The 18,634-nt window shown below is 42.7% G+C and overlaps 2 protein-coding genes and 1 non-coding gene across 4 annotated transcripts in view; 2 read left to right on the top strand and 1 right to left on the bottom strand.

The window, feature by feature from the left end:
* The window catches only part of LOC115581335 (GTPase IMAP family member 8-like), a 451,552-nt gene that overhangs the window by 121,337 nt on the left and 311,581 nt on the right, over positions 1–18,634 (bottom strand). The gene's annotated exons all lie outside the window — the stretch shown is intronic.
* On the top strand, positions 955–1,053 carry LOC115582486 (small nucleolar RNA U13). The gene has a single exon (XR_003984181.1). It is a non-coding gene; the product is annotated as a small nucleolar RNA U13 (small nucleolar RNA).
* On the top strand, positions 12,355–15,085 carry LOC115581370 (protein SON-like). The gene is made up of 6 exons (XM_030416405.1): positions 12,355–12,504; positions 12,902–12,937; positions 13,106–13,153; positions 13,271–13,388; positions 13,537–14,316; positions 14,877–15,085. Exons 1-5 carry the CDS (start codon positions 12,474–12,476, stop codon positions 14,312–14,314), a joined length of 1,011 nt encoding a protein of 336 aa, XP_030272265.1. The 5' UTR covers positions 12,355–12,473; the 3' UTR covers positions 14,315–14,316; positions 14,877–15,085.

Here is an 18,634-nt window from a genome sequence, read left to right as displayed (position 1 = left end):
CTGTAACAGAAAATGTGACTCATCAGACTGGCCACCTTCCTCCACTGCTCCGGTGGGCAGGGGTCCTGACTGGTCTGCGGCTCTGCAGCCATGTACACAACAAACAAACTGCGATGTACAGTGTGTTCTGACACGTTTCTATCAGAACCAGCATGAACGTCTTCACCAGTTTGAGCAACAGTACCTCATCTGTTAGATTGGACCGCGCGGGCCAGCCTTCACTTCTGTTCCTTCCTTCCTAGATGTCCCACTAACAGCTGCCGTGATGAAGAGGTGATCAGTGTTGTTTATTTCACCTGTCGGTGTATGAAAGGTGAATAAAGAATGAAAAATTAAGCTCTAACCTTCTTTTGTTTTATATTTACACTGTTATATTATTTCCACTGTGAACATACACACATTGATTGATATATGAACTCACTGATTGATTTAAGTCTTTATTTGGAACATGCATTTAGTTGTTTTTTTTCATAAACAAACAAAACAACTAAAGAGTCGCTCATATGAAAGTGTAAACGTGTTTAATCCATTAATCTTTAGCTAATTATTCAGCATAGGCTTCCTTATCTCATCACTACTCATGAATACATAAATGAATAAGTTGATATATATGTGCAAATATGTATATACATATATGTATACATATGTGTGTGCATATATACATACAAATATGAATGTTGTGTGCATACTGCAGCAGATCGTCCGCCAGGTGTCGCTCTTACATCAGCTCACTGCAGTCCTTCCCATAATGCACCTCTCTTTATACAGTATACATCTTTGCTCTTCTCGCTGTTAAATCCGATAAACAAACGCACCGTCATCATTACGGGGTGTTCGGTGTCACGTGAGACGGGCGGACACGTCAAAGAAACGTAACAGTCTCGAGCTCCGGTACCGTGAGTCAGACCGCTGGGCCGGCGGTACACTCCGAGCCAGCGCCATCTTGACTGCATGATCTTTCCAGTTCATGAGCATGATGATTGGTGCGTTCACGGACCATCCGTGACAGGTGCAGCCCTCCTTGTTACGCTCTGCGCCTCAGCCTTTCTGACCCTGGACTGGAAACATGACGTCATAACTCCGCATCGGAGTTTACCAACTATCGTCTTCAAAAGAAATCGAATAGAACTGTGAGGACAGCTCTGAGGAATGTTAGCTTACTCTGGCAGAAACTGTCACAAACAATTCGAGCGTTCAGAGATTTCTATTGTTCTCCTGATAATGAGACTTTGAGCAGAAAACGTCACATCTTAAATAAAATGTAAAATAATCACAGACGTTGTTTTATTCTGGACCGTCGTGGATCACGTGTCAGGAGCACCAGCAGAGGGAACCGGAAGTGTTCTGCATTCATTTCAGATCTGATTGAATTGTTGAACACCATAATGTGGTTTCTACATCTGCTTTACCCAAAGTTTTGGTTTTATGACAATTTATTTTTTAAAGTTCCTGTTTGATTTTATCTGAAATATGCAGATAAATGGTGAGATGATTTGCCCCCACAATGATCCCACCAACACTATTGCGATACTTTTACACGTTGATTTAATACTTTATCTGCCACAAATCTTAAACTTCTTCCAGATATTGAGTTTACTGTGACTTTGCTGTTGTAAACATTGTTGTTCCTACTAACAGTCACAGAAATCAATTCTTGGTTTTGTCACATGTTTAGATGTGTGGCCTGTATTTCTAGTTTGCACTTGCACTCCAATAAACAGCCTAATAATAAACCAGTGTTTTATTGCTTTTTAAGAATTGCAGCTGAATTGCATGTCCTCTAAATGTGAATAAACTCATGTTGACAATAACTTGTTGACACAAATGAAATGGCAGTTGCATATCACTCACAGCTACACAGACAGCTGAGAAGTTGACTTTCTTTAAGTACTGTGTTAATTAATTTTACATTCATTAATCTACATATTGTGTTATTAAGGCTTGAAATTTTTGTTGGCGCACACGTACTGTCCTTTTCTGACTTTGAGCCCCTGCCCCTCTATAATCATGTGCATGTCCCTGAAGTACACACACACACACACACACACACACACACACATTTGCTCTCTTATACTCAAACTGAATGTTTAAAATAAGGTAACAAACGGTTTCTTATTATTGATGATTGAAAGAAGCGGTGTGTGGTTCTGGTTCTGGTTCTGGAGAAGAAATCCAAACTGACAGTATTGATATTGAATATTAATGAGTAGTAACACAAAGGTCGTTCCATCGGTGGATAAAGGAGCTGTTCTCAGAGGAACATCAGGTCCAGAACACTGTGTGAAGCTCAGCTGTACATAAGTTAATTATGTACATCACAGGTTAAAAGCAGTTACTAGATAAAAGTGTTAGTCTGTGAGTGTGTGTGTGTGAGTCAGTGGATGTGCATGTGTGTGTTGGGGGGGGGGTGACTGGGAGTTCAGGAGTCTGATGGTAAATTAGCAAGTTAAACTTTATTTTTTGGGTCAGGGCCTCCGTTTCCTCTCTGTGTGGGGACAACGCACCAGACGAGCAGCAGCAGCCCAAAAAGCGACGGAGGATGCTGGGACCAGGAGAGCAACAGAGGCTGCTACAGAGCTGAGCTGTGATGTCATTGTTAGTGTTTTCAGGCCTGGTGGTGTGAAGTCCACGATGTCATGTTGCCACAACTGACTTCAGTCGAATGATGCAGCAGGCGGTCTGCAGTTTATATTTGCATTCATATTTTTGCTCACTCAGTAGATTCCAGGTTTATGACAGAGCTGTCACAAGCTGCATGAGGATTTTTTTGTCATTCACACACATAAGAAAGAAATTCAGTGTATCAGGCATCCTCACATGTAACAGAAAAATATGTGGTTTGTTCATTGAAATACTCCTGTAGACCTTGTTTTGTTGGGGAAACCAACAAACAGTTCAATGCTTACAGTGGTGCAGTGCCTCTGTACCAGTTTTTCATGGAGAACAACCTTCAGAGCACTTTCACAGAGACTGTCAGCCTCCTCAAGACCCTCATCACCACACCCATGACAACAGCTGAATCCAAGAGGTGCTTCTCTAATCTGAAGAGGATCGAGACCTTCCTGAGAAACACCACGACACAGGATCGCCTGAACGCTCTGGCTGCTCTCCATGGAGAGGAAATGTGTTACGGACATTCCTGACATTAATAATATGGTCATTGAGAGGTTTGCCACACAGAAGGAGAGATGGGCAACATCCTGTACAAATAAGATGACACACACACACACACACACACACCGCAGCCATGACAACGTTTCTTTGTATACAGCTGACCTTAGCATAAGAAATCAATCAGTAATGTATAGCGTTCTATAAATTCCTAATTTTCTGTCTTATTAGTGTGTTTGTTAATATTAATAATTACTGCATATGTTTCTAGAATGTGCATCAAGTAAACACTAACCAAACTCCGTCATCAATGATGCTTAACAGTTACTTTTTTACTTGATAGCTTGATCATAAAATACTGTACACTATTCTTCCAGTCAAAGGTTTGAGTTCAGCCACTTGATATCTGTTTCTATATTATACATCCTTTTACACAGTGTAAGATTTCCTAGAAACATTAAGTAAATCTATATAATTTCATGTTATTGTATATAGTCCACTTTCCACTCTGTTCTCATGGAGTGCCTCTTGCGTTGCCTATTTTCTGCTACCGGCCCTGTTTCATGTGCTCAACAGCGCAGCTATCCACCTCCGCCACAAGGGGGCACTGGTGTAAGTCAACAGCCTTCGCAGAAATATGTGTAGAAATAAATAATTAATAATCAATAAAAGCTTGTGTTTGTTCAATATGTTGTTTAGGTTTTTGTGTTAGAATGCCTCAACTTTGTAATATTGGCATGAAATAATTACTGACTATTTCACAGAACACTGGTTTCTTGTAGCTTGTGTTCAAAATTGTATTGGGATGGTCACTGAAACTGGCTGAATATGGAACAGCCCCACCTAGAATATTTTTCACCAGCCGCCACTGGTACCGTCTGTGATCAAGAGGAACCAGAATCCAATCAAAAGAGGTTTGTCTCATCCAAGCAGCACTGAGTTTGATTCAAGCAGTCACATGACCTGGAAGCTGCTGAAGAAGCTGCAGCTAATATCTATTTCAATATTTCTGCTGTCGTCCTTCTCAGATGTAGTTTGTGAAACAGCTGCAGCTCTTGATACAGTCCAACATCATGGAGACAGTGAGACATTCACTGACATTAAGAAACACAAGAAGACAAGTTAACCTGAGGCCGACATCAGCCCTCAGCACCTACTGAACAAATATGATGACATGTGAAATGTTCAAACAGCTTCCAGCAGTCGGCCTGTTGACTGAAGCTCTGTCTCCTGAAAAACATTACAATTCTTAACATAGGTCACCATCTCCATGTAAATACACATGACACCAGTTAAAAGACGACACGTAGCGTAACAGGACGTTGGTTCTGATCACGACACGTGTTTGTTTCAGTCCTGTCACGTGTCACCTTTGTAGGAGACGAGAAATGTTTCCAGTTAAACAGAGTTCAGTGGATTCAAACCAACTGGAGCTTGTATAAAGAAAATCCTTCTGCTCTCTTCCTCTGTAATATTCAGGGAGATGAAGGTTCAGTCAGCAGTTTGACTGCAGCAGTACTCTGAGTAAGTTTCTTCATTACACATCAGCTCACATCGCTCACACAGCAGAAACATCTCTTCCCTTGGTGTTCCATGTATGCAGGCCGTACATTCACACTAACCAGCTGGAATTCAGTGCGACGCACAGCAGCGGTGCACATCTCCTGAATGCCGGGCCAGTAGAATCAGGTCATTATTTGGTTTAGTGTTTTGTCAGCCATAATGAGCCACCTGGAAAACAGTTTCTCGGCTTTTTGGTACCAGCAACTGGGTAATTTCTTGTCCTGTCTGACTCACTCTATACAGTCTGTTCCTAATCAACGTAAAGTGTGGATATGCCTGCACGCCGTCAGGGCGCACCAAATGACCAGTTTTTATCACTTGGTACAAGGCAAAGTGTAGATTATCATCATGAGACTGTTCGAGTGGAAGATCTTCCATGGAGTGTAACAAGGGAACCTGTGAAGGCCCCACCAGTTCCTCCTCCCCGTCTGCAGCTTCAGACACCCTTGCATCACCACTGAGCACCACACACACATCCCATGTCGTTACCGGTCATGAATGCCACCCCACACACTATCTCAATAACCTATTAAACCCAGGCCAATCCGTGCCCAAGATTATGGGGTGCATCATGCGGAGCTGACCGCAGCCTTAATGCTATGCTTTTTCTGCCCATGTCTAATTTAAATGGCACCACAGGGTAGCTGTGAACATCCCCATGCATACACCTAATACCCACAGAGGATGCCTCCACCAAAGCCCCGGGTCGCACCAGGTTCAGGGTCGAATGGTGTGTCGTGTGGGCCAGGATCCACCAGCAGTGCCAGGGATCTCTTGCGGGCCTCTGGAATCGGGCGGCTGGCAGCTGGAGGCTGACCGTGGCTGGCCCTTGTGATGGACCGTGAAGTGACCCTCTGCGACCTGCTCCAACATTTGCTCCTCCTCAGCAGACTCCCCTGGCTGCAGCCATCTGGTCGTGGCATCCTCAAGCTGCTGCGCAAACATGAAGGGATGGCCAGTGCACCCCAGCCAGACGGTCCAGAACCGACGCCGGTGATCCTCGGGGACGAAGCCCATCCGGGCCAAAGACGGCTTTCTTTACAGCCTGGAAGCTCCCCCGAGCGGAGGCCGGCAGGCCAAGGGCTGCAGTCTGGGCCTCCCCGACTGTGAGGGGAGCAGCCGCACGTCCAGTCTGCCGCCAGCCAGCAGCACGCCACTGCCGTCTACTGGAACATCTTGAGAAAGCTCTGGGGATCGCCCTCCGCCAGCAGTTTGTGCAACACGACATCTGAGAGCAAGTGAGGAGGGGGAGATGGTGCCCCTGCCCCCAACTGAGCGAGCAGCAACGGCAGCAGCTGGGTCTGTGCCTCCGTCCGGGGGTAGAGCGCCTCTAACTGCTGTCTATTCAGCGCTGCCTGCTCCTGGTGCATCACCGCAATCTTCCCCAGCATCTGGCCCAGTGCCGTCACCGGCTGAAGATGCTGCGGCTCCGTCATCCTGTGCGCCAGCCTACCAAGTCACATTGGGCGCCAATGTAGCCTTTTCTGTGCTACCGTGCGTCCTCTTCGCAGGCACCAAGTTCTGGATTTAAGCCTCTTTTATTGCTCAAACCACCTCAGACACAATAATACAGTCAAGGGGACCGAGCGCAGCTCATGCGTCGCGTCCTGCAGATCTCCCGTCTGTTCTCCTGAGCAGTGGTGGACAGTAACGGAGTAAATTAACTTGAGTACTGTACTTAAGTACATATCCATAGGATTTGTACTTTACTTGAGTATTAGATTTCTTTGGTACTTGTTACTCTTACTTGAATACGTTTCCAAGACAAATATTTTTACTTTTACTCAAGTTAATTTCTAGGAAGGCTGAAAAGTACTCGTTACTTTCAGGTCTGCTCTTCTTTTTTTCTAAAATACTATTGGACTCAATCTGCGTTTGTCAAAGAAGGAAACCTATCACAGTGCACGCTCTCCACTGGTATCTACGTAAAAGCGGAAATACGTCATCCCTCCCCATAAGGATACCACCAAAGTAGCCACACTCTCGACTGCGTTTGTCAACACAAAACCGCGACAATGGCTGCATCAGATGTAGTTTGTTGTAAAGCAGTGATTCTCAACCAGTGGTCTGGGGACAACATTGGTCTTTGAGGGGGTTCCAGTTCTCAACTTAGCTAAATGATAGAGAGTTAGTTGGACGGTGCAGGTTCATTTGGTTACAGTTTTAATGATTGTTAATAAACATCTGCAACATCTGCTGTCCTCCTGTGATCCCATTCATTTGATTTGTTTTTATAGGTGTTTCTGCAGGCTTTATATAACATTGTGGTTCTAAAAGCAAGCACATCAGTGCAGGTGGTTTCAAAGAGTTCATTCTCAGAAACAAGAGTTAAAAGCTCCTTAAATTCATTTAGAAAAAATTATAGTAATTAATTGATGTGAAAAATAAGAAATGTACTCTTACTCTTACTCTTACTTAAAGTAATTTAAAAGCATGTACTTTTGGATACTTAAGTACTTTTAAAAGCAAGTACTTTTTTACTCTTACTCGAGTAACATGTCGACTGAGCTACTTTTACTTGTAACGGAGTAAATTTTGACCAGTAGTATTTGTACTCTTACTCAAGTACTGGGGTCGAGTACTCTGTCCATCTCTGCTCCTGAGCATCTCCCCTCTGATGTCCGGCACGCTACTGCATGTAAAGGGAGACAGTGATTACTAACCAGGTGCAGCTCTGTCAATCACTCACCTGGCGCTGCTCTCCTGAGCCCTCACTACCTCTCTCTCTCTTGCAGCCGGTGGTTTGGGGTTCAGTATCCTCCTCAAGGACACCTCCACATGCAGACCAGAGGAATCGAACCAGCGACCTTCTGATAACAAGATGCTGAGCCACAGCCGCCCGGGTTGTGTAGGTGTTAGACAAAATCCCTGGCGGTGCCGCTGGTTAAAATGTCCTCTGAGGTGACTTTTCTTGTACTGATCACATTCTGTATGTCTCATCTCATCTCATTATCTGCCCCTTTATCCATGAGGGTCACGGGGGTTACTGGAGCCAAACCGGTTATTTCTCTGGGCGAAGGCAGGGTACACTCTGCACCAGTCACCAGCTCATCGCAGACATACTATATGTACTGATCACATTCCAGATGTTTTGTGTTACAGAATCATGGATAAGCTTCACACCATGTAACTTTCATTCTTTTTGCAGGCTGTAAACTGCATGAAATAGAACTTCCACACAGTTGTAAGTTACCTGAAGCAAGTTAGAATTAATAAAGTTAGCAAGAAAGGTTGTTGATTTGTCATCATCTCACGTGTTGTTAACTGGCAGGATTATATCAATCTGTCTTGTGTCTTGTGGCACTAATGTCTATCCCGGAGAACAGGAAGAGAGCGCTCGCTGCATTAATGCTTATTGATATGCTGGAGGAAGAAACACAACCCACTGAAAAGAAAGATCAATAAATCCATCAATAAATAAATAAATAGCTGTTTGTTGCCATCTTGTGACATTTGTATGAAACTGTAGCTTGATGTGTGATTGTGTGTGATGTTGGACAGACAGTTAGTTGGACACTTGGTTAACAGACCAGGTGACACACAGACACTTTATCAGGACTCTTTCATCACACTTTGGTTTTTACTCTAACTGAAGCTGTTTGAAATGTGCCTGAAGGACAATAACTGTAATAAAAGGTATTTAAATGTGTCATTTTAAAACATTGCCTAAAGTACAAGAACACAAAAACAACATCCAGTAACAAGAAGAAACCAACATCATCAGACACTGAGACGTGCACTGTCTGACATGAAGAAAGATTAGAAATGTAGAAGTTAACAACTAATGAATTCATATCAGGCAAACTCATCTCCCTCCACAGTGTGTAATGTTACAGAAGGCTCCCACATTAAATTATATTAGGCCTTAAAGCCAACTGAACACATATGATGACAGTATGATGAGGTGTAAAATGTTCTCAGGTCAAACAGCTTCCAGCAGTCGGCCTGTTGACTGATCTTTGTCTCCTGGAATATAACAAACAGAGGAAACATTCAAATTCTTAACGTATGTCAGCAGCTCCAGGTGACATTAAACAGCCTCCAGGTGTCACATGACACACAGCAGGACAGGATGCTGCTAACCATCACTACACCTTTATTCTATATTCTGTATTTGAAGACAACAGTTAACGAATGGTTGCAGACTTTCGGTGGAGAGAGGAATGGAGTAGACGCATGCATTGCGCTCTCCTGCACTGACCTGAAAAAGCATAACTTTTTATAACCCAAATTTGACCCGACTCTTTAGTAATGGTGAGTAATATCTCTTACACGCTTCATGGCCTCTGGAACCAGATTGACTAAGGAAAAAGACACCATAAGAGACGACTCGAGTTGAGGGCATCACCAGGAACAACGTCACCCACGTTGTTCCTGTAGATGATTTGCTATTATATGTGTCAAACCTGCCTCATCAATCCCTGTTGTTACACACATTCTAACCCAGCTCAGCAGATATTCTGGTTATAAATTACATCTGAATTAAAGTGAATTTTTGCCTATCAACCGTCTGTTTGGGAAGATCGTCCTCTTTCCCATTCGTCACTGATTCTTCTTTCCGACAAAAATTTTCACCCTCTTATTGATAAGTGTAAACTTGTTAACCTGGTGAAAATGGTGAGTCTACCTAAATTGCTCTATTTGTTCCAACATATTCCAATTTTTATGAGACGATCATTTTTTTCAGCAGCTGGACCAGACAATGTCGTCGTTATCTTATCCAATATTATTCAGCATGCAACATTACCACACTGAGGGCCTGATTTACTAAGATCCCAGATAAGGGGCGCTAAATTGCTTGCGCGCGCTAACAGATTGCACGCACTGTTGGTTTGCGTGTTGTGATCAACTAAGATTGCTTGTGAAATGAATAACAGGTGCAAACGTGTTGGAAACCGCCCTATTTAAATGAGGTTTTTGCGTGTGTTACTAGTTTTCACCATGGAGAACATGGGAAAGAGTGGCGCAACCGAAAGATGAAGCCATTGAATTTGGGTTTTAGTGGAGGAGGCAAATACACATATTCACGAGTTATAACAAAGAAACATTAATATATCCAGGAGAAACGCAATACGGGAGGATATCTGTGACAAAGTCAATGCTGTCAGCAAAACAAGATGAACGGCCGATGAAATTAAGAGATGGCAAGATGCAAGAAGAAGAGCAAAGGAAAAAATGGCTTATAATAAAACCTCGGCAAATGAACCAGGTGGTGGACCGGCAGAGGACATCCCCTGTCTTCAGTTCAGCAGCAGGTACTGCTGACTTTCTCCAATGAACAGATTTTGGGAATTCAAGGATTTGACACCCTTGAGCCAGAAACTGCAGAGCAAGCTATGCCCATAATAGCACAAACATGCATTTCCTTTATTGGATACATTTAATTTATTCAGATGTGACACAAAAAAAAAAAAAGAGAAAAAGAAAGTGCTTCCTGTGTTAACGTTTAGTTGAATATGCACTGAAAACGCGCAATTTCACAATTTAGGCTACAAAAGTATTTTTGCAGTATTATTGTCGTATGTGAACTAAAAATGTAATAAAAACATTCACAAATGGTTGCATGAACACAATTATAATAATTACAAATATAAAAATATACAGATACTGTCCAATACTCATTAATCAAAGATCATGTAACTAATGAAATAGTAATAATAATAATAATAATAATACATGTACATGTTTTTATATACACACATACACATACAGAATTACACCTCTTCTTTGTGATTATAGCTCCTCATGTTTTAATCAATAACACTTTATCTGTATAATGTGAGCTGAGCCGGGATGAGCCCCGTCCACTGAGCTGTCAGTCTACAAATGTACCGTCTGTGATCGGGAGGAACCAGAATCCAATCAAAAGAGGCGTGTCTCATCCAACCAGGACTGAGTTTGATTCAAGAGGTCACATGACCTGGAAGCTGCTGAAGAAGTTGCAGCTAATATCTTTTTCTATATTTCTGCTGTCGTCCTTCTCAGATGTAGTTTGTGAAACAGCTGCAGCTCTTGATACAGTCCAACATCATGGAGACAGTGAGACATTCACTGACATTAAGAACAAGAAGACAAGTTAACCTGAGGCCGACATCAGCCCTCAGCACCTACTGAACAAATATGATGACATGTGAAATGTTCAAACAGCTTCCAGCAGTCGGCCTGTTGACTGAAGCTCTGTCTCCTGAAAAACATTACAATTGTTAACATAATTCAACAGCTCCATGTAAATACACGTGACACCAGTTAAAAGACGACACGTAGCGTAACAGGACGTTGGTCCTGATCACGACACCGTGTTTGATTCGGTCCTGTCACGTGTCGCCTTTGTAGGAGACGAGAAATGTTTCCAGTTAAACAGAGCTCAGTGGATTCAAACCAACTGGAGCTTGTATAAAGAAAATCCTTCTGCTCTCTTCCTCTGTAATATTCAGGGAGATGAAGGTTCAGTCAGCAGTTTGACTGCAGCAGTACTCTGAGTATGTTTCTTCATTACACGTCAGCTCACATCGCTCACACAGCAGAAACATCTCTTCCCTTGGTGTTCCATGTATGCAGGCTGTACATGCTCACTGTGTGGCTCGAGGTGGCTTCTCTGTGCCACAGTTTACAAACTAGGATGATGAGATGTTGGACGGGAGTTTTAGAATAAAACAGGGCTGACGGAGGTCACTGCAGGTAAACTGGCCTGATGCAGCTGCATGCACACAGCGTGAAAACACACAGACACGACGACTCAGTTACTGAGAAAAACGCCAGCTCGTCACCAATATTTCTACTGTGAAGCTGAAGAAACCAGCGAGCTGAGGTCTTTAATGAGACTTCATGTCGTCTTTGCCGTAAGACAACAATATCGTCTGTTGTGACGTTTGGCCGAGACAATATCGTGATATGAAATGTGAACATCGCTGATCGAGGCAGACCGATTATCAGGGCTGATGTTCAGATTATCTGATGAACGGTATCGTGATTATTCTGTCAGATTGCAGACAAAATAAACTACTTGCTACTTTGGCTCTGATGCAACATCCTGTCACACAATGTCCTGCCCGAAGCGCCGTCTGATTGGTCACTCGTCTCAGTTTGTACCCTGCAAACACTGAGTAATCTAAATCTGCAGAGTAACTAGTAACTAAATGTTTTAGAGGAATGTAGTGCAGTGGAAATATAAAGTAACAGAACACTGAATTACTCAAGTAAAGTTCCTCCAGTTGGACTTCAGAACAGAACTTCAGTGAATGTAATTTGGTTCATTTCGTCGCTGGTTGTTGATATTTTGACGAGACGATGAGTTTCATCTTCACTGTGAATGATTCTCAGTTTTCAGCCTGCTGGGTTTCTAATAATGGGTTTTAGGCCCAGAAGAAGCCACACGGGTCCGGTTCTGTGGCCCACACCTGGTGCTGCTGCTCTTTAACTTCAGGACTTGTTCTGAATGACTCACCTGGTCTAAATGAAGGACAGATCCAAAGATCACTGTTCTGTTTTTAACCTGTCACAAAGATTCACTTCTCCTTTGAGACCTTGTATATGAGCAGTCGTGTAGAACCAGTGAGGAAACCTTCAGAACCAGCACGTGTTGTAACCCGGTTCCTCCCTTGGATAACAGCTTCTGCCCTGCAGCTCTAAAGGGGATTTGCATGTTGGTCAAATCACCAGGTCCTGTTTGCCTTCGCCGGCGGCGGACAGGTGTCAACAGGTGTGCTGCGAGGAGAGAAGCATAAATACCTGTCGTAGAGACGCTCTCAGCATCAGACGGTCTTCAGGTGAAGACAGAAGAGAAGCTGAGAGAAGCCAACATGGTCCGACTCAGCCTCATCGTCCTCGGCCGTGAGTATCCTCTCAGATGTAGTGGAGTACATTTATACAGTCCAGTACTCACTGACTGACTGAGTACATGTACTTAGTTACTCTCTGTGACTCCACATGTGTCACTGACTGACTGAGTACATGTACTTAGTTACTCTCTGTGACTCCACATGTGTCACTGACTTTCTTCCTACACGTATGTTGTCATTTCTAATGATGATGTTGGTGCTGAAGGTGAACTGATCCCAGGTGATGATGTTCTGAACCCTCAGAGGGTCCAGACACGTTCACACCTTCACCTCAGCTTTGAGTCACAATAAAGACCTCTGATGTGCTACTGTGTTGTGTTACAGTGTTGTGTTACAGTGTTGTGTTACTGTGTTGTGTTACAGTGTTGTGTTACTGTGTTGTGTTACAGTGCTGGCTGCAGCTTGGTGTTTCTCTGGAGATGCTGGTGAGTTTTTATCCTGCTCGATCATCATTATTATTTACTGTTCTGGTGCTTTTACAGCTTTTATGATCAGTTTATGAGTGTTAATACAGAAATATGTGTAATGGTAATAAATATCAAATGTAAATGATGATATGATGATGTCACAGTCTCACCTGTGTGTCTTCACAGAGGGAGTGCAAATCAAAGTCCGGAAGTGGTACACACTGTTGGCCTGCGGTGAGTCAACACACACTCGTCTTTCTGTCTGTCCTCGTCGACTACGTTCAGTCTGTTTGTCAGCTCGTGACCGAATGACACGAAGTCTTCACTGTGTGACACTTCTCTCTCCTCCAGGTCGTGGCCAGGTGGTAAAGGTGAACTGTTACAGGGACAGAAAGCCGTGTTATGGGGTGACCATCGGACGTAACACTGCTCGTTGTTTCTTTACAACCGAGGCTGCCATACTTAAAAGGTAAAACAACATCTACATGATTCACGTTCCGTCCGCTTGAGGGCAACAATAACATGGTTATTATGGGACAAATGTAGAGATGAGCAGCGTGGCAGTGTGCGGTCCACCTCTGGTTCTGGTTCTGATCACATCTCCTCTCTGTTTCCAGATGTAGCATGAGGCAAGATAAGTGTACCATCTTCAAACACAAACCCAAGGGTCCATATACCTGTAAATACCGGTGTGTCAAGAGGCCCATGTCGCGCTGGAAGAAGGCCTATTACAGACGTAGAAGACGTGAAGCAAGGCGGAGGAAGATGCAACGCAGGCGTAACAGACTTAGGAGGGAAAAGCGGAGGAGGGAGTACGCACATCGCAGACGTTGCATATGGCTCAAATTTAGCAGAAGTTGCCGACGTTTCAGGAATGGCAGAGATTGCAGACGTAGCAGACCTAGCAGACGTAGCAGACCTAGCAGACGTAGCAGACGTAGCAGACCTAGCAGACGCAGCAGACGTAGCAGACGTAGCATACTTAGAGGATGTATCAAACGTAGCAGTAGTATAGCGACTAAGCGCTGTTCCCGATCTGGGAGTGGTAGCAGACGTAGAAGATGTCTCCGACAAAGCAGGCAAAGCAATATTCGCAGATGTTTCCGTAATTTCCGACGTAGCACACGTAGCACACGTAGCACAAGTAGCACACGTAGGAAATGTTTCCAACTTAACCAACGTTACCAACAGCTTAAATATAGGAGACGTAATATGATGAGAAAATGTTCCCTAATTAGGAAACGTAGCAGTCGTAGCAGATGTTACCAACAGGTCAGACGTTTCGGACGTAGCAGACGTAGCAGACCTAGCAGACGTTGCAGACGTCTGATACGTCGCGAACGTTTCAAACGTCGCAGAAAGGAATGCTGTAGCTGTTGGGGGATCAGGGTCTGACTGTAAGTATACACACACAGACACACACACACACACACACACACACACACACACACACATTTGTACTTTTATACTCAAACTGAATGTTTAAATTAAAGTAACAAACTGTTTCTTATTATTGATGATGGAAAGGAGCGGTGTGTTGTTCTGGTTCTGGTTCTGGAGAAGAACTCCAAACTGACAGTATTAATATTGAATATTAATGAGTATTTACACAAAGATTGTTCCATCAGTGAATAAACGAGCTGTTCTCAGGTCCAGAACACTGTGTGAAGCTCAGCTCAGCAGAACAGAACCCATCAGAACACGGTTGTTGAACCCAGCTGATAGTAATCCTCAGCAGCTGGTTAACTCGCACACAGAGACAAAGCTTCAGTACAAAGTGATGAACTTTATCTCTGAGGGTCGATCAATAACAACTTCTAAAGATTCTAAAAGCTTCAAGTCATTTTGAAACTTTGGCTGCTTGAATCTTTGTTGTTAATGTGACGCTGCTGTGTTTGTGTTCATGTTGTGTTTGTTTCTTCTGCTGTTTCTCATCGCTGCTCATGTTTCTCTGCAGCTGAGGACCAATCAGCTGAGGCCTTTCAAGCTCTGCTGTTCACGGCTGTGGACAGAACGCTTTGAGGACCCGTCAGACTGATCGGAGGTCAGATCGGAGCTGAACTGGAGATCCTCGTCCTCCGTCTGAAGTCGTGTGTTGAAATGATTCAAACATGTTCAAACTGAAGGATTTGAAGTGAATAAAATCCAAGTTTTCCTCTGACAGCATTTATTTTGTGTTGACGTTTATTATTCAGTTGTGCTTTTATGACATTATTTATGATTTCCTTTCACATAATGTTGGTTTGTGGGTCGCTGGCAGACGAGCTGCTCACTCAGTTTCATACCAGCATGTTTTATAAATGACTTACACCAGCGTCTGACTCAACCCTCCGTTCTGATTGGCTGGAGGGGTCAATTCACTTTCCAGCAGTCCTAAAACTCAGAAATCAGTTAGCATGTTAGCATGTTAGCACTTCCTGTCCCACTCATTTTTATAAAGCTGTCAGATCTGAGAGCGACTCCCTCTTCAATGAATGTGTTGCTTTGTGTTTGTAATTGTCGGGCCTTACGTTACACAAAGCACAATTAAGTAATGTTTATGCAACATTAAGAGGGAGATTTAGGTTAAATTTGTCTATGAATACTAATTAATGATTATCAGGGACAATTATTAATTGTGATAAATAATATAATCAATTTACATTAGATCAGCTCAGGGCACCACACTTGAAGAAGGGAAAACAGCAAATTTACCAAATTGGTCTCATAAAAAGGTACTAAACTGTTTATAACTCTGATTAATAATTAACTCAATAACTACAACCAAAAAGGATTTAAGGGCTCTTTATAGTGTAGAGGTCGGCAACATTCACTCTTGTACAATATTAAATAGACAGCAAGAAGGTTCAAAAGTCTTTATTCAACACAAAGATGAAAAACACACAATCTAACAAACATGTACTATATACAGGTGTGTGTGTGTCTGTGTGTGTGTGTGTGTGTGTGTGTGTGTGTGTGTGTATTAGGTGCATGCAGAGACTCTGAGTCTGTGTGAAGCATCAGTCAACTAATGTCGAATTAGCTGTCTGGAAAGCAAACTACCAATAACCTGTGAGATCACAGTAGCACCAAAACATTGAACAAACAAATAAATAAAAATCCAATAAACTGAACACATGTGCATTACATCAACCAGAGTTTAAAGTCCTGTGATTAGCCGTGCTATGCTATCAGCGCCGCCGCTCCCACCACTCGCACCACATGTAAGAAATATTAGGCACATTTTTGGGAATGTATATCACAAAACAGGCAGAAAACGAGATCTATTTAATTGCTCAAGAAAGTAATGATGGTCAAAACAATGCAAAACATGTGCGTTTACACACAGAAGCGTTTCCATGTGGATGGCCGCTCAACTTTCCCAGCTCCCTGTGGGAGCCCTCCTCGATCTCACAGGTCTGTTGGATTGTGCTTGACAAAGTTTGACAGCATGCTGTAAACTTTTTTGGAAATGGCCTTAAAAAGACAGCAGGTGTCAAGGGGCAGAGAAAAGAAAGAAGAAGAAGCTGCAAGATGATGACGTGCATCTCTTGCAGGTAAGTCCAAGTCCATTAATCATCCTTAAATACAGTAAATGTGCTGCTAATGTGATGGTTCGCCCAGCATACACCTCAAACAAGCTGACGTCATTGCTAATGTTAGCAGACTCAAATCTGTGATAACTTATGTGCAAGCTAAATTGAGATGTTAATCTTAAACATTATCTATGAATTTTACAAGTAACTGACACCAGCTAACTGTTACTGTACTCTAAATATTGAGCAGTAGTTTATGGTTTATTTTGTACGGAGCCCAGGAGGTGACATGGACGTTTTTTTTTTTATCTCGCGAGCGCGACTTATTATCTCGCGCGCGCCAGTTACTATCTCGCACGCGCGAGTTACTGTATCTCGTGCGCGCGACTTAATATCTCGCACGTGCGAGATATTAATTCAAGCGCATTTTGACGTAATTAAACAGTGCAGTCGGTTAAATGCAGGCTTATTATCATGGATCGAGACCATCTCAGAATTTTAATTGATTAATTAATTAATTAAAGTTAATAAAGTGTCTTATTCTTATTGTGTAACGGTAAGAGGTACATGTAACAGGTATTTTGATGATCCACGATGAATGTCCAGGTGTTTTCATAGCTATTTCAACGGCTATTATGCTAGCCATGATGTAGGAGTTGTAAAGGTAATAGTAGTTTGGTTATAATTAATTTATGAAATAACGGTGCAGCAGTCACAACTGGCAATCAGGACAAACGATTAACAATGGATGCAGGTGCATATAGTATCATATTCATGTGAAAGTTATGACAGAAAACCTACATTTACTTTCAATTTTCCACGACATTCTCACACAGACCACATTCTCCAGGCTTTCACAGCGACACTAAACACGTTTGTTGTCTTCTGTTATTATATAAAACAGATACTATTGCTCTTTATATCACAAGGGGGCGCTGTTGTATAAGACAGGTCATAGTTAATACGCTGCACGGAGAGAGGTCAGAGTGCAACAACATGGCGACTATGTACGATACGACGCTGCTACTGAGAACAATGTTACAGTATAAGTTGTTGAAGTAAACGACACTTGTTCATGATTCCAGCGTCCCATCATTGTTGAGTTAACACCACAACGTTCACTTCATTCAATCATTTGAGCCAGAGTGCCACTGCATCTTACTTACTAGTGCGAGTTATTATCTCGCACGCGCCAGTTACTATCTTGCGCGCGCGACTTACCATCGCACAAGATACAGCAAGTCGCACGTGCGTGATAGTAACTGGCGCGTGCGAGATAGTAAGTCGCACTCACGAGATAAAAAAAAATACCATCCATGTCACCTCCAGGGCTCCGTAATTTTGACATGACGGTGGTCAATACTTTGTGAGTAGCAGTTAGCAGTCAGTGCACAAGGTTGGCTAACAATTCCTCTCGCTTCAGATCATTTATTACTGTATCGTGTGCGGTTAATAGTCTTTAGCCAGGCATTTAGCACAGTTTATCTAGCATAGTGTCATTTGAGAACGCATATTTTCGTGTTTGCAATGCATATTAAACCCACGACCATCTTTAGGATTGTCATCAGGGCTGCACGATATTGGAAAAGACTTACATTGCGATTTTTTTTTTAACCCTGCGATATGAAAAAATATTTACTTTTTTTTTTTTTTTTTTTTACATTTTCATCAGATGACCTGAACAGCACTTTATGTGATGCTGCACTGCTGCTATCTTGTGGACAATTAACCTGCACTGATCTCACCTGTTTCTGTCGTACTGAGCTGTGTGGTACCGACGTAAATGGTCAAACTAATTAGTTGTGTTGCCTCTCACTGTGGCAACAGATGCAAGGCACTGTTGAAACAGAACACGTGTTTGGTCATTATCATCCTTCTTGTTGCTGGAATAATTCCAGATAACTGACGTTGCTTTTCTTTTTGGCACCAAGTCTACGTTTTTGGTGATTTCAGCACACTGGATAAAACTCTAGAAGTCTTTATCTATCCCACAATGGGGAGATTCACTTCTTACAACAGCTCAAGATGCAACAAGAACAGGAAAAATAATCTCTTGATGTCTTACAACTTGTTTTTTATTTCTTTTAAATGCAATTCTTGATGTATTTGTATGCCTTCGAGATGCTTTGGGTTGCCTTGTGTCTGAATTGTGCCTATAAAATATAAACTTGCCTTGCACGTATAGGAAAACAGTTGCAAA

Source organism: Sparus aurata, chromosome 5 (genome assembly GCF_900880675.1).
Source record: "Sparus aurata chromosome 5, fSpaAur1.1, whole genome shotgun sequence".
NCBI classification, from domain to species: domain Eukaryota; kingdom Metazoa; phylum Chordata; class Actinopteri; order Spariformes; family Sparidae; genus Sparus; species Sparus aurata.
The sequence above is the reverse complement of the archived record's forward strand: the minus strand, read 5'-3'. Positions and strand labels throughout refer to the sequence as shown.